This window comes from Pristis pectinata, chromosome 34 (assembly GCF_009764475.1).
Source record: "Pristis pectinata isolate sPriPec2 chromosome 34, sPriPec2.1.pri, whole genome shotgun sequence".
NCBI classification, from domain to species: Eukaryota; Metazoa; Chordata; class Chondrichthyes; order Rhinopristiformes; family Pristidae; genus Pristis; species Pristis pectinata.
In genome coordinates this window covers 12,481,701-12,496,760 of record NC_067438.1, presented here as the reverse complement: position 1 = coordinate 12,496,760, position 15,060 = coordinate 12,481,701, and the positions used below count along the sequence as shown (strand labels likewise).

At 49.5% G+C, this 15,060-nt stretch overlaps 2 protein-coding genes and 1 long non-coding RNA gene across 6 annotated transcripts in view; 2 read left to right on the top strand and 1 right to left on the bottom strand.

The window, feature by feature from the left end:
* Nucleotides 1–2,831, top strand: part of LOC127585870 (uncharacterized) — a 110,580-nt gene extending 107,749 nt beyond the window's left edge. For all 3 annotated transcript variants that reach the window (XM_052043578.1, XM_052043577.1, XM_052043576.1), the window contains exon 13: nucleotides 824–2,831. The gene's annotated coding sequence lies outside the window, so the exon portion shown is untranslated. The remainder of the gene's footprint in view (nucleotides 1–823) is intronic.
* Nucleotides 289–10,871, bottom strand: LOC127585872 (uncharacterized). Its single transcript, XR_007958606.1, has 2 exons — nucleotides 10,728–10,871; nucleotides 289–3,280 (listed from the first exon to the last, which is right to left on the bottom strand). It is a non-coding gene; the product is annotated as an uncharacterized LOC127585872 (long non-coding RNA).
* A 100-nt stretch (nucleotides 10,872–10,971) lies between these two features.
* Nucleotides 10,972–15,060, top strand: part of LOC127586082 (complement C4-like) — a 108,513-nt gene continuing 104,424 nt past the window's right edge. Inside the window, exons 1-2 of one of the 2 annotated variants that reach the window (XM_052043889.1) lie at nucleotides 10,972–11,048; nucleotides 13,695–13,761. In XM_052043889.1, the coding sequence (XP_051899849.1) occupies nucleotides 13,703–13,761 (59 nt within the window). In that variant the 5' untranslated portion in view covers nucleotides 10,972–11,048; nucleotides 13,695–13,702. Of the gene's footprint in view, nucleotides 11,049–13,563; nucleotides 13,762–15,060 lie in introns of those variants that run through there. The other variant, XM_052043888.1, reaches the window with a different exon arrangement.

The following is a 15,060-nucleotide window of genomic DNA, read 5'->3' as shown; positions in this document are numbered from 1 at the left end:
TCTCCTTTCAACTTTCACCTTAAAGCTGTGCCCTCTAGTTCTAGACTCCTCTGCCTTGGGAAAAAGACTATCTACCTCGTCTATACCCCTCATAATTTTATAAAGTCACCCACCCCACCCCACCCCCCCCCCCAGCTGCCTCCGTTCCACTGAGAACAAGCCCCGCCTGATGACTACAGCCCTCCATTCCAGGCAACATCCCGGTGAACCTCTTCCACACTCTCTCCATAGTTACCACATCCTTCCGGTAGTGTGGCGACCAGAACTGTCCACACTATGCTGCTGGTGTAAAGTTCAAGTTCAAGTTACTTTATTGTCATTCACCCATATGTTATAAAAACACACGGTGGAACAAAATGTCGTATCCCCCAGACTCTCACAACAGAGGACATACATAGAACAGAGGGCATACAATAACGCAGACAAAAAAATTGTGGGAGTACAAATATTGCAAAGAACGGTATATACAGAATACAAATTTAGTGCAGAGTTGGTGCAAAACCAAGTTGGACGAAGAAAATACAGAACTCAGTGTGTTGCACTAATTGTATAAACGTGTTCAACGGCGGCCAAAGTTCTTATACGCCGTTGTGCAAACCAGGGCTTTTGACGCGGCATTTGTCTGAAACTGTCTCCAGGGAATTCAGGAGCCTGACGGCCTGGGGGGAGAAAAGCGTTGTACAGTCTAGTAGTTCTGGCCCGGATGCTCCGGTACCGCTTGCCAGACAGCAGTGGGACAAATAGGTCATGGGAGGGATGAAGGAAGCTGGTGTTAGTAAGAGCCTGTGGTGAGCCCTCCTGAATGCTCGATGTTCTGTTGCAGGTCCTGGATGAGAAAGCCTGAGACCACCATTGACCAGCGCACGTCCCTCACCTTCCTCCGGTGCCTCAGGGCAGATGTGCTGCAGCAACTTTGATTGCGGTGTGATGCCAGGCAGTTGGATTATTTATTTTTATACAGATATATGAACATGTGGTCTGTATTTTTGTGGAGAATTTCTACAGCGGGAAAACAAAATGTTGGCTTTTTACGAACTGTTGGTTGTTTCTTTGGTTTTGATCCGTATCGGTAATTGGTTTATTGTCACATGTATCGAGGTACAGTGAAAAACTTTGTTTTGCGTGCCATCCAGACAGATCATTGCAAAACATCAGTACATTGAGGTAGTACAAAGGGAAAAGCAATAACAGAATGCAGAATAAAGTGTTACAGTCACAGAGAAAATGCAGTGCAGGCAGACAATAAGGTGCAAGATCATGGCAAGGTGGATTTTGAGATCAAGAGTCCATCTTTATCCTAGAAGAACTCCATTCAAGAGTCTTGTAACAGCAGGATAGAAACTGACCTTGAGCTTGGTGGTACGTGTTCTTAAGCTTTTGTATCTTCTGCCCGATGGGAGGGGGAAGAATAGAGAGACCAGAGTGGAGGGGTCTTTGGTTATGCTGGCTGTTTTCCTGAGGCAGCGAGAAGTGTAGACGGAGTCCATGGAGGGGAGGCTGGTTTCCGTGATGTGTTGGGCTGTGTCTACAACTCTGCGGTTTCCTGCAGTCTCAGGCAGAGCAGTTGCTGTACCAAGCTGTGGTGCATCCAGATAGGATGCTTTCTATAAAAATTCTTGAGGGTCAAAGGAGACATGCTGAAAACACGATCGGAATCATCGACAATTCCTTTCCCCTAAGATGCTGCTCGACCTGCTGAGTTCCTCCAGCAGATTGTTTGTTGCTCCAGATTCCAGCATCTGCAGTCCCTTGTCTCTCTACATCACCTTATAACACCCCTAATCCTCTTCACTCCCTTTTCCACCTGTCTTTATGTCATCAGAAAATTTAACAACCACACCTCGTGTGCCTTTGTCCAAGTCACTTGTAAGAACTTGATGCCCAACACCATCCTGTGGCACTGAACTGTTCCAGCTTGTCAAATAGAAGAAGACCCATCTGCCTATTCTGTTTCCTGGTAAATGGTAAATTGGTTTATTATTGTCACATGTACTGAGGTACGGTGAAAAACTTTGTTTTGCATGCCATCCAGACAGATCATTTCATCACATCAGCGCATTGAGGTAGTACAAGGGAAAACAATAACAGAATGCAGAATAAAGTGTTACAGAGAAAGTGCAGTGCAGGCAGGCAGTAAGGTGCAAGGGCCATAACAAGGTAGATTGTGAGGTCAAGAGACCATCTTATAGTTTTATCACTGCGGGATAGAAGCTGTCCTTGATCCTGGTGGTACATGCTTTCAGACTTTTGTATCTATGGGAAGGGGTAGAAAGAGAATATCCAGGTTGGGTGGGTCTTTGGTTATGTCAGCTGCTTTCCTGAGGCAGCGGGAAGTGGAGTCCATGGAGGGGAGGCTGGTTTCCGTGATGTGCTGAGCTGAGCTGTGTCCACAGCTCTCCGCAGTTTCCTGCAGTCTCGGGCAGGGCAGTGTAGCCAGACAGATTTCCATCTGTGCCAATCCTATCCCATGAACTTTTAGTTTCTATAATAAACTTTGCTGTAGCACCTTTTCATCTGCAAGAAGCCATCATACATCCATGTTATGCACAGCATGTGTTACTACTTCAAAGTACTCCACTAAATTGGTCAACCATGATTTTCCTCTCGTGAAACCATGTCGATGTTGACCGATTACCTCAATTTCTTTTTAAGTGCCCTACTCTAATGTCTCAAATGTTAGCTTCTAACATTTTCCCTGCGATGGATGTTAAGCTAACTGCCTGTGGGTTCTTTTGAATAAAGGGGTTACGTTTGCTGTTTTCTAATTTAATTGAATCTTCCCTGAATCCATGCAGTTTTTGAAAATTAAAACCTTGAAGCAGCTAGCACAGCTTTGCAGAGCCCGTGCCCACTATGTTATGATGCAAAGTGCAGAAATACTGCTATTTAATTCTACAGACTTTTTATTATCCTTTCAAGGGATGTGGGCTTCGTAGACTGAGCCACTATTTAATTGCCTGTCCCCAGTTGCCCTTGAGGAGGTGGTGGTGAGCTACCGCAGTCCTTGAGGTGTTCAGTATACGTCGGGTAGAGAGTTAATCCATCCAGGTTTGTTTCTTCGTGGCTTTCTAGCAGTTTATTGCAACTGAACGATTTGTGGGGCTATTTCAGAGGGCATTTAAGAGTCCTGATGCAGGGTTTCGACCTGAAACGTCAACGATTCCATTCCCCAGCCACCACGGTTGCTGCTCGACCCACGGAATTCCTCCAGCAGATTGCTTGTTGCTTTAGAGAACCAACGCAAACTGGAGGAACAGGACCTCATTTTCCGTCTTGGAACCTTGCAGCCGAATGGGATGAATATTGAATTACCCCACTTTAAGTAACGGTCACTCCCCCTTCCCCAGAAACCCACCCCACCCCTCCAGGCTTCTTCCTCCCTTTCCTAGCCTCTTTTTTTCCCCTCTCTCTCCTTACCTTTGACCCATCCTCCGGTGGATCTGCTCTCCCCTCCTCCCCCACACCTGCCTATCACCGTCTCTTACCTGCATCTACCTATCACCACCCTGTGCCCACCCAGCCTCCCCTGGTCTGCTTTTCCCTCCTATATATTGGGCTTCCCCTTTTCCTATCCTCAGTCCTGAAGAAGGATCCTGACCCGAAACGTTGACCGCCTGCTTTTCTCCACGGATGCTGCCTGGCCTGCTGAGTTCCTCCAGTATCATTGTGGTTTTTTCATTTTTCACGTTGCTGTGTGTCCAGAGTTGTGTGTTGACCAGACCAGGTAAGGAAGGCAGATTTCCTCCCCTGTGGTATATTAGACAACCAGATGGGTCTTTACAAACATACAATTTTAGAATGGTGTTGGCCACTCAGCCCCTCAAACCTGCCCTGCTATTTAATAAGATCATTAAAAAAAGGAGCCCCTCCACATCCACAGATCCATACCCACAGGCTCCTGTAAGTTGCCTCACAGGTGGATAGGGTAGTTAAGAAAGCTTATGGGGTGTTAGCTTTCATAAGCCGAGGGATCGTGTGTAAGAGCTGCGAGGTAATGATGCAGCTCTACAAAACTTTGGTTAGACCACACTTAGAGTACTGTGTCCAGTTTTGGTTGCCTCATTATAGGAAGGATGCGGAAGTGTTGGAAAAGGTGCAGAGGAGATTTACCAGGATGCTGCCTGGTTTAGAGAGTATGAGTTATGAGGAGAGACTAAGGGAGCTAGGGCTTTACTCTTTGGAGAGAAGGACAATGAGAGGAGACATGATAGATGTGTACAAAATATTAAGAGGAATAGATAGAGTGGACAGACCACTTTCCCAGGGCACCAATGCTCAATACAAGAGGGCATGGCTTTAAAGTAATGGATGGGAAGTTGAAGGGAGATATCAGAGGGAGCTTTCTTGCCCGGAGAGTGGTTGGGGCATGGAATGTGCTGCCTGGGGCGGTGGTGGAGGCAGGTACATTGGTCACATTCAAGAGATTACTGGGTAGGCATATGGAGGAATTTAAAATAGAGGGATACGTGGGAGGAAGGGGTTAGATAGTCTTAGGCGAGGTTTAAAGGTCGGCACAACATTGTGGGCCAAAAGGCCTGTATTGTGCTGTATTGTTCTATGTTCTCCCCACCATTCAATGTGATCGTGGCTGATTTGACCCAAGCCTCATCTCTTCTGTGCTGGAAGATCAGATCACGGCAAATCCCATTGCAACCACAGGCCCCTCTATGCGGTAACGTTTGACCCCTCCCCCTCACTTATCAAGTCTCTATCTCTGCTTTAAGAATTTTCAAAGACTCCCCTATCTCTGGCCTTCATGGAAGTTCTCAACCAAAAATAATTCTCCTTTGTCTTAATTGAGTTCTAGGTTCTGCCACAGGAGGAACCATCCTCTCCACGTCACCCCGTCAAGATGTTCAACGTTTCAATTTTTTAAAAACTCCAGCAGATATAAACTCTCCCTACCCAATGTTTCCTTGTAAGATGACTCGCCCATTTAGTGCAGTAAACCTCTCTGAGGATAGGATGGTGGATAGTCTCCCTGGCACCTCCCTGCGCCTCCTGCAAGTTTGTTTCATGTTGGACCCAGTTTAGGCCAGCGTATTTCTGCCAGGATACGTGTTTTGTCTTAGGAGCAAGGCTGTTATGTATTCCGGAGACACAAGACGGCAAGATGCTGGAATCTGGAGCAACGCACAAAAGGCAGGAGGAACTCAGCGGGTCGGACAACATCTGTGGAGGGAGATGGACGGTCGATGTTTCGGGTCGAGACCTTTCATCCGGACTGAAAGGTAGAGGGGAGGGAGCCGGTATAAAGAGGTGGAGGGGAAGGGGTGGAGCAAGAGCTGGTAGGTGGATCCAGGTGAGGAGGGGTGATGGGCAGATGGAGGACGGGGGAGTGGGAACAGCGACGGGGTGGGAGGTGGAGGTGACAGAGGGCTGCGGATGGTGGAACAGCCCCTCATACTCCCCCTGGACAGTCTCCAACCCGACCGCACGGACACTGAATTCTCCACCTTCAGGTAACCTGCTCCCCCTCTGTCCCTTTCCCCTCCCCCCCCAGATCCACCCCGTTCCTCCTACACCCACCCCAGACCCCCATCACCCTGTCTCTATCCCCTCCTCCACCCACTCCCATCTGCCCATCACCCACACACCCCTCCCGCCACTGTTCCCACCTGCCCTCCCCACCTCCCTCATGGTTCCACGCTCCACCTTCCCCTCCCGTCAGACCCCACCATCCGCAGCCCTCTGTCACCTCCACCTACCCCCTCCCAGCCTCTGTCGCTGCTCCCACTCCCCCCTCCTCCATCTGCCCATCACCCCCTCCTCATCTGGATCCACCTATCGCCTGCCAGCTCTCTCCCCACCCCTTCCCTCCACCTCTTTATACCGGCTCCCTCCCCTCTGTCTTCCAGTCCAGATGAAGGGTTTCAACAGGAAACGTCGACTGTCCATTTCCCTCTGCAGATGCTGCTGACCTGCTGAGTTCCTCCAGCAATTTTTTGCTCCAGCTTCTTATTTCCTTGATTTATTTAAGTCCCCAAACCCTTTCCTAAGCCCTAGAAGATTATGGTCCTCAATCAAGTTAATGGGATGAGGGGATGTAGGGTACAGCGCGCAGCATGGACGTAGTGAGCTGAAGGGCTGGTTTGTGTTCTCTCTCTCGCTCTTGCTCTCGCTCTCTCTCACCACACCTCCAGAGATTTGTCCATGAACCACACTCCATGCTACCGCTCTCCCCTATCACCCCCAATGAACCTCCTTGGGAAAAGACTGACACATGGGTAGTGGCGCAGGGACTGTGGATGGTGGTGGACAGTGGAAGACATCCAGCGGCCTGGGTGCCTGCTCTACCCAGTCTTGCGTAAGGGACGGTTTCATGAGTCTAATGCTGGGTGGGTTATTAGAGAAAGTGAGGTGCATCACAGTTATATTTTACATCTAATTAATGCCCAAGACCCCAAATCCGAGCACAGCCCTGGTTTGTGGATCAGCCATCCACTGAAACGTTGCCAGAATGTTCTTACGATGGGACTGACCAGTGGGTCCTTGCCCTCAGTGTGTTGTAGAGAAAGTTCCCTGCAATCACCTGAATGGACTGGAAGTGTCGTCAACCCTGCTGGTGTGGAAAGCTCTTCCCGCAAACATTGATGTAACCTCAAGACAATCCTTGACAATAATCATAGTTCTGCATCACGGCTCCGGAGACCCAGGTTCGATCCCAACCTCCGGCACTGTCGGAGTGGTTTACACATTCTCCCTGTGACCTCCCACATGCCTAAGACTTGCGGACTTATTAACGGATTGGTTAATTGGCTGCTGTAAATTGTCCCCCCCCCCCACAAGTGTGTGGGTGAGGGGTAGAATCTGGGGGGGGGGGGGAGGAATAAAAGAGGGGAATAGTAGGATCTGGAGCAGCTCACGGTCTGCGGGAGGAACTCGGCAGATTGAGTGGCGTCTGTGGGGAGAGGAGGAAGTGTCGGCGTTTCGGGTGGAAACCCTGCATTGGGACTGACAGTGGAGAGGGGGAGATGGGCGGTATGGGGGGGGGGGGGAAGGGGTGAGGCAGGAGCCGGGGGTGATTGGTGGACGGAGGAGGGGTGTTAGGTGACGGGCAGGTGGTGCCGGGTAGGGGATGGGGGAGCGGAATTGGGAGACGGCGGCAGGTGGACGGGGGATGGAGGCAGAACAAAGAATATTGAAGTAAAAATGAGAGGCAAATGGAGTGAGCTGGGAGGAGGGGAGGGCGACGGTAGGAGAGAAGCAGGAACACAAAGGACTACCGGTGCTAGAATCTGATCAGTGGTGAGAAGGGGGACCATCAGGGGAGAGGCGTATGGCAGATGGAGCCAGAACCAGATGGGAGAGGAGGGAGCATATGGTTGAACTGGGTGGATAGAACCAGGAGGGGAGGGGGATGGAGATGGGAGGGCTCAGTTTTGGGGGGCGAATGGGATAAAAATGGGGGAGGACTTAATCAGAAGGAGAGAGAGTGGTTGGGGGGGGGGAAGAAGGGGGGCAAGGTGCCACCGGAGGGGAGGGTTACCTCCCCGTGTGTCTCTGTCACAGGAGCTGTGGCTGACGCACCGATCGCACTGCCGCGAGTCAGGCCGTTTATCACAGCACAGGAACAGGCCCTTCGGCCCACCGTGTCTGTGCCAGACACGATGCTGAATAAAACTAAATCTTTCCTGTCTGCACGTGATCCACATCCCGCCACGTTCATGCCTGTCTGAAAACTCAAACCCCTCTATCGTATCTGCTTCCACCACCACCCCAGGCAGCACATTCCAGGCACCCACCGCTCTCTGTGTAAAAAAACTTGCCCCACACATCTCCTTTAAACTTTCCCCCTCTCACCTTAAATGTACGTCTTCTTGCATTTGACATTTCTGGGAAATAGACTCTGACCGTCTGCCCTATCTGTGCCCCTCATAATTTTACAAACTTCTATCAGGTCTCCCCTCAGCCTCCGACACTCTGGAGAAAACAATCCAAGTTTGTCCAACCTCCCTGTGTAGCTCATACCCTCTAATCCAGGCAACATCCTGGTAAATTTCTTCTTCTCCCACCCCACTTCCTTTCCAAAGCCTTCGCACCCTTCCTGTAATGGGGCAACCAGAATTGAACGCGATATTCCAAGTACAAGCTAACCAAAGTTCATACAGCTGCAACATGACTTCCCGACTCATAATGAATGTCCTGACCAATGAAGACAAGCGTGTCACACGCCTTCTTTACCACCCTATCGGACAAGCATTGAGGTCAATAAACTGTTCCACCAATGAGGCCAACATTGGCAGTGTTCTCACCTTCTACTGGAAACTAAACCTGTCAATTTGATCGGTGAATCGCACCATAGAGAAGGCAGCCTCCATAAGGTCACCCCTCTGTTTCCTACACTCCAAGGAATAAAGTCCCAGCCTGCCCAACCTCTCCCTATAACTCAGGCCTTCGAGTCCTGGCAACATCCTCGTAAATCTGTGAGAAAGTGAGACCAAATGGGTTAATGTGGTAGTTAAATTGTATTTGAAATCAGAATTGAGCTTCTTCATGTAATGTGTTGCTTTATAGAAGGCTGTGAGGTGTGCCCAAAAGGCCAGGCTATACTAATAGAGTAAGTAAAACTGAGCACAGGCAGAAACAGTTGGTTCTGATGTGGAGAGAGAGAAAAAGTGAATGACCTAAAGTTGGCGAATTCGATGTCAAGTCTGGAAGGCTGCAAGTTGGTCAGATGGAAGATGGGCAATGTTGTGAGCAGTTTTGGGCCCCTGTATCTAAGGAAGGATGTGCTGGCCCTGGAGAGGGTCCAGAGGAGGTTCACCAGAATGATCCCGGAATGAAAGGGTTAACGTATGAGGAGCTTTTGATGTCTCTGGGCCTGTACTAGCTGGAGGATGAGGCGTGGGTCTCATTGAAACCTACCGGATACTTGAAAGGCCTGGATGGAGCGGACGTGGAGAGGATGTTTCCATCAGTGGGAGAGTCTAGGACCCGAGGGCACAGCCTCAGAATAAAGGGACGTCCCTTTAGAACTGAGGTGAGGCAGAATTTCTTCAGCCAGAGGGTGGTGAATCTGTGGAATTCGTTGCCACAAACGGCTGTGGAGGCCAAGTCATTGGGTGTATTTAAGACAGAGATCAATAGGTTCTTGATTGGTGAGGGGGTTGAGGGTTATGGGGAGAAGGCAGGACAATGGGGTTGAAAACAAAATCAGCTGCAATTGAATGGTGGAGCAGACTCGATAGGCTGAATGGCCTGATTCTGCTCCTATATCTCAAGGACTTGTGAGGCATTGTTCCTCAAGCTTGCATTGGGCCTCACTGTAACTGTACATAAAGTCACAAGACAGAGAGGAGTGGGGCGGTAACGGGAAGCTGAGGGTCACCCCTGTGGACTGAGTGCACCGGTGATCTCCACAGTGATCACCAGACCTGTGTTTGGTTTCCCCAGTGTCGATGGGACCACACAGGACTGGAAGAAGTGCAAGTGAATCGCTGCTTCCCCGCGAAAAAGATTTTGACCGTCTACCCTCATAATCTTGTACACCTCCATCAGGTCACCCCTCAGCCTCCTTCAGTCCAGGGAAAACCCAGTCAGCCTGTCCAATCTCTCCCCATAACTGAAGTCCTCCAGTCCGTGCAACATTCCCAGTGAATCTCCTCTGCACCCTATTCAGCGCAGTCACATCCCTCCTATGGTGTGACCAGAGCTCCAAGTGCAGCCTTAGCACTGTTTTGTGAACCTCCACACGTGCATCTGATGTGGGAGGCCATTTGGCCCATCAAGTCTAAGCTGGTTCCATTCCCCCATCAATTTTCCCTCAAACCCATTCTCCCCGCATTCCCACCAACTATCCCATGTCCACACACGGCGGCGGGGAGGGGGGCAACTTACAGCAGCCAATTAACCCACCGACCTGCACGTCATTGGGATGTGGGAGATGTGGGAGGGAACCGGAGCACCCGGAGGGAAAATCACACAGAGAAGGTGCAAACTCCACACACAGATGGTGGCCAGAGGCAGGGATTGAACCCAGGTCTCTGGAGCAGTGAGGCAGCGGCTCTACCCCATGCACCACCCTAAAGGGACTTGGGTGTCCAGGCTGTAGGGCTATAAGGGAAGTTGGTGGGTTTGTTCGGATCACTGAGCCAGCAGAAGAAGGGGGTGGGAATGGCTGCTTTCTCTGTGTGTGGTTCACTGATCAAATCGACAGGTTTGATTTCCAGTTGGCAAGAGGCCTGCCACCATTGGACTCATTGGTGGAACAGGTTATTGACCTCGGTGTTGGCCTGGTAAACGGCCGATCTGATAACCAGAGGGTGAGGGTTTCAGAGAAACCACCTGACTAACGGTAAGGCAGCAATCGGTTGGCAGGCAAATGACAATGTGGACACCCTGCTACCCAGACGGCTCTGCAGAGTCAGAAAGTCATACAGCACAGAAACAGGCCATTTGGCCCACCATATCCATGCCAACCAGTGGGCACCCATCTGTAATAATCCCATCTCCCAGCACTCGGCCCATGGCCTTCGATCCCTGGGCGATTCAAGTGCTCGTCCAGACACCTCTTCAGTGCTGTCAGTGACTCTGCTTCCACCACTCCCTCCGGCAGTGTGTTCCAGGTACTCACTGCTCTCTGGGTGAGAAAGGTCCCCCTCAGATCCCCTCTGCATCTCTTCCCCCTTCCCCTAAATCCACGCCCTCTAGTTTAATCTACCTCTGATCTAGGAGAAAGATTTCCTGCAGTCTACCCTACCTACACCCCTCATAATTTTATATACCTCAATCGTGTCCCCTCTTCACCTCCTCCACTCCCGGGAGAACAGATCTCATCACTGAGACATTCCATCCCTGGTGAATCTCCTCTGCACCATCTCCAATGCAGTCACATCCTTCCTATGGTGCGGTGACCAGAACTGCACGCATTCCTCCAGCTGAGGTCTGACCAATGGTTTTATAAAGTTGGGGCATAACCTCCCTGTGTTTGTGTCCCACATGATGTTAGCTACTGATTAACTCCGCTCTACCTTTTCCTTGCGTAGCAGCCCTGTTGACTTGTATTCTGGTAACACAGTGCATGGAATAGGATTAATATTCCTTTGGTAAGTTGTAAGCATTTAGCCATGACTTGAAAGTTCATGGTGGTTTTGAGAGAGCATTAATTTTTTTAATCGGTTGATTGGCAGACTGTCAGTTAATTCTGAAATAGCTTGGTATAATTGCATATAAAACAATTCACTACGTTACAACAGTTGCTACACTTTTTAAAAGGCCTAAAGCACTTTATGACATCTGTACAGCTCTCTACAGACACAAGTCTGTCTCCTTCACAGAGTTCTTCCTGCTTTCATTCTTCGATCTTCTTTTGTGTCTCACTTTTCCCTTCCGTTCTCTTTTGCTTGCTCATATAAAAACAGAAAATGCTGGAGAAAGTGGAGAAACAGAGTTAGTGTCAGAGATCTGTATCAGAGTTTCATTTTGACTTCCCCCCCCCCTCTTGTTTTTCTCACTTTCATGCATTTCATGGTTTCCTTTGCTCTCTCTACCTCAATCTTTTTCCTCCCCACTGCCCCCAGCTTTTGTAAAGTCATTTACTTTGGGCATTAATGCAAGCAGAAGAAGGTGGAAGTCAATTCGGATGTGCAAGGTGATGGATTTTGGGAAGAGTAATGAGGGTAGGACATACACCATGAATGGTGGGGTCCTTGGGAGTATTGGTAAATTGGTTTATTATTGTCACATGTACCGAGGTACAGTGAAAAACTTTGTTTTGCATGCCATCCAGACAGATCATCACATCTGTACATTGAGGTAGTACAAGGGAAAAGCAATAGCAGAATGCAGAATAAAGTGTTCCAGTTACAGAGAAAGTGCAGCGCAGGCAGACAGTAAGGTGCAAGGCCGTAACGAGGTAGATTGTGAGGTCAAGAGTCCACCTTATCGTACTAGGGGACCGTTCAGTCGTCATAACAGTGGGCTAGAAGCTTTCAGGCTTTTTGTACCTTCTGACCGATGGGAGGGGGGAGAAGCTACAGGGAAGTGCAGTGCAGGTAGACAATAAGGTACAAGGTCACATCAAGGTAGATTGTGAGGTCAAGAGTCCATCTTATTGCACCAGGGGACTGTTCAATCGTCTTATAACAGCAGGGTAGAAGCTGTCCTTGAGCCTGGTGGTACGTGCTTTCAGGCTTTTGTATCTTCTGCCTGATGCGAGGGGAGTGAAGAGAGAATGTCTGGGGTGGGAGGGGTCTTTGATTATGGTGGCTCCTTTCCCGAGGCAGTGGGAAGTGTAGACAGAGTCCATGGAGGGGAGGCTGGTTTCCGTGATGTGCTGGGCTGTGTCCACAACTCGCCGCAGTTCCTTGCTGTCCTGGGCAGTACAGTTGCCGTACCAAGTTATGATCCATCAAGATAAGATGCTTTCTATGGTGCATCCATAAAAATTGGTGAGGGTCAAAGGAGACATGCCGAATTTCTTTAGCCTCTTGAGGAAGCAGAGGCGCTGGTGAGCTTTCTTGGCCGTGGTGTCTATGTGGTTAGACCAGGACAACACATTGGTGATATTCACTCCTAGGAACCCGAAGCTCTCAACCGTCTCGACCTCAGTGCCGTTGATGTAAACAGGAGTGCATGCACTGCCCCCCCACCCACCCGCCCTCCTGTAGTCAATGACCAGCTACTGATTTTGAGGGATCTTGGTGTACAAGTCCAGGGATCCCAAACACTAGCAGCACAAGAGGTAACCTGGCGAAGAAGGCATGTGGGATATTTGCCTTCGTTAGCCTGGGGAAAAGAATATAAATGCAAAGAGGTTATGGCACAACTTTATAAAACATTGGTTAGCCCACAGCTGGAGTATTGTGTACAGTTCTGGTCACCACACTGCAGGAAGGATGTGACCACACTGGAGAGGGTGCAGAGGAGATTCACCAGGACGTTGCCTGGGATGGAGTGTTTCAGTAATGAGGAGGTTGGGTATGTTTACTCTGGTGCCGAGACCTAACAGCGGTATATACAATTATGAAGGGCATACATGGGGTGGATAGTGAGAAATTTCTCACCATACCAGAGGTGTCTCAAGTAAGAGAGCATAAGTTTAGGAGTTCTGGAGGGGATTGGCAGGGGAATTTTTTTCTCACCCAGAGAGTGACTGGAATCTGGAAATCACTGCCTGAGAGGGTGAGGCTGAGAGTTTCAAGTTCCAAGGAGTGAACATCACCAATAGCCTGTCCTGGTCCAACCGCATAGACGCCACGGCCAAGAAAGCTCACCAACGTCTCTACTTCCTCAGGGAGGCTAAAGAAATGCAGAGGCAGAGCAGCTGAATTTGCCAAGGCCGAGAAGGCTACTACCATATTACATTTTATCAGTTTTAAAGACGGAAAATCTGCACATTCCCATTTCTGAACAATAGCCCCAAGCCTAAAAAATCTGCCTAGTCTGGGTTTCCCCAAGAAGGCTACCAGTAAAGGGGATTAGTATAGATGGGTACTCGATGGCCTGCATGGGCAAGGTGGGCCAAAGGGTCTGTCTCTGTGCTGCGTGGCTTTATTATCATACCACACACAGCTACAACCGTCAGAGAGGATTCAGCTGCCAACGAGGTTCGATTCTAAAAGTCAATCAGTAACTTTGAACAGTACATTGCTAACTGTTGATAACCGTTAGGGTACGAGTCGGAGACATCCCCTGCAGATATGCCGGTGACGTGGTACTGTTCATCTCTCTAAGTGCAGCATTTCTTTCAGAACCGAGGATGTTACTGCCTCTGTTGTCTTTCTACCTTCTCATCGCAGTAGCTGAGCCAACACCTTCGTGAGTATAAGCAGATTATAATCCTTTTGTTTGAATCTCCGGGTCATTTGTTTGAAGTGATTTATTCTAAGTTTAAAGTGCATTTGTCTAGTGGTGGCAAAATGTGTTTGGCTGGACCGCAGTTCCACAGAAATCCATTCCGTAATCGGGAATATAAGCTCTTCCACAGACTGTTGTAGTTGGATAATGCAATGGAATGTGATAATGTATCCCTCTGAAGAGCGTTCCACGTTGTACGTGAGAGCAGTGCCCTGCTGCACCCATCGATGGCGAACCGATCGCTGTCGGGCTTTGTGCCTGCCAGCTCATCGAGCCACTGATTCGCAGAGCGCGACAAACGGGCCCTTTGGCCCATCAAGTCCGCGAGCCGACCTTCTCCTAACCCACTCTGGTTTCCGCACACTTCTCCCGCGACAGGCGTGGAGAATTATGTATTCCTCGAATTGTCGAGCAGGAGAGGGGAGACCCCCACTTGGAGCACTGTGTGCAGTTCTGGTTACCGTATGGTAGGAAAGATGTGGTTGCGCTGGAGAGAGTGCAGAGGCGATTCACCAGGATGTTGCCCGGATTGGAGGACTTCACTTACATGGAGAAATTGGACGAGCTGGGCTCACTTTCCCAGAAGCCAAGGAGGCTGAGGGGTGATCTGATGGAGGGGTATAAAAGTATGATGGGTATAGATAGAGTGGACAGCCGGTATCTTTTCCCCCTGGGTCAAAATGTCTCATTCTAGAGGGCATGCGTTTAAGGTGAAAGGGAGAAAGTTCAAATGGATAGGTAAGGTAGATAGTCAAAGTCCTTTCCCCATGGTTGGTATTGGTATTGGTTGATTATTGTCACTTGTACCGAGGTACAGTGAAAAACTTGTCTTGCATACTGATCGTACAGGTCAATTCATTACACAGTGCAGTTACACTGGGTTAGTACAGAGTGCGTTGAGGTAGTACAGGTAAAAGCAATAACAGTACAGAGTAAAGTGTCACAGCTACAGAGAAAGTGCAGTGCAATAAGGTGCAAGGTCACAACAAGGTAGATCGTGAGGTCAAGAGTCCATCTCATCGCAGTCTTATCACAGTGGAGTAGAAGCTTTCCTTGAGCCTGGTGGTACATGCCCTCAGGCTTCAGGTGAGAGAAGAGTTTAGATGGGATTTGAAGGGGGAATTTTTTCCACCCAGAGGGTGTCTGGAATCTGGAGCGCACTGCCTGAGGGGGCAGTGGGTGGCGAGAGAGGTGGAACAACTAGTTAGGAAGAAGAAGGTAGCATACATAAGGTGTAAGCAGCAAGGATCAGACAGGGCT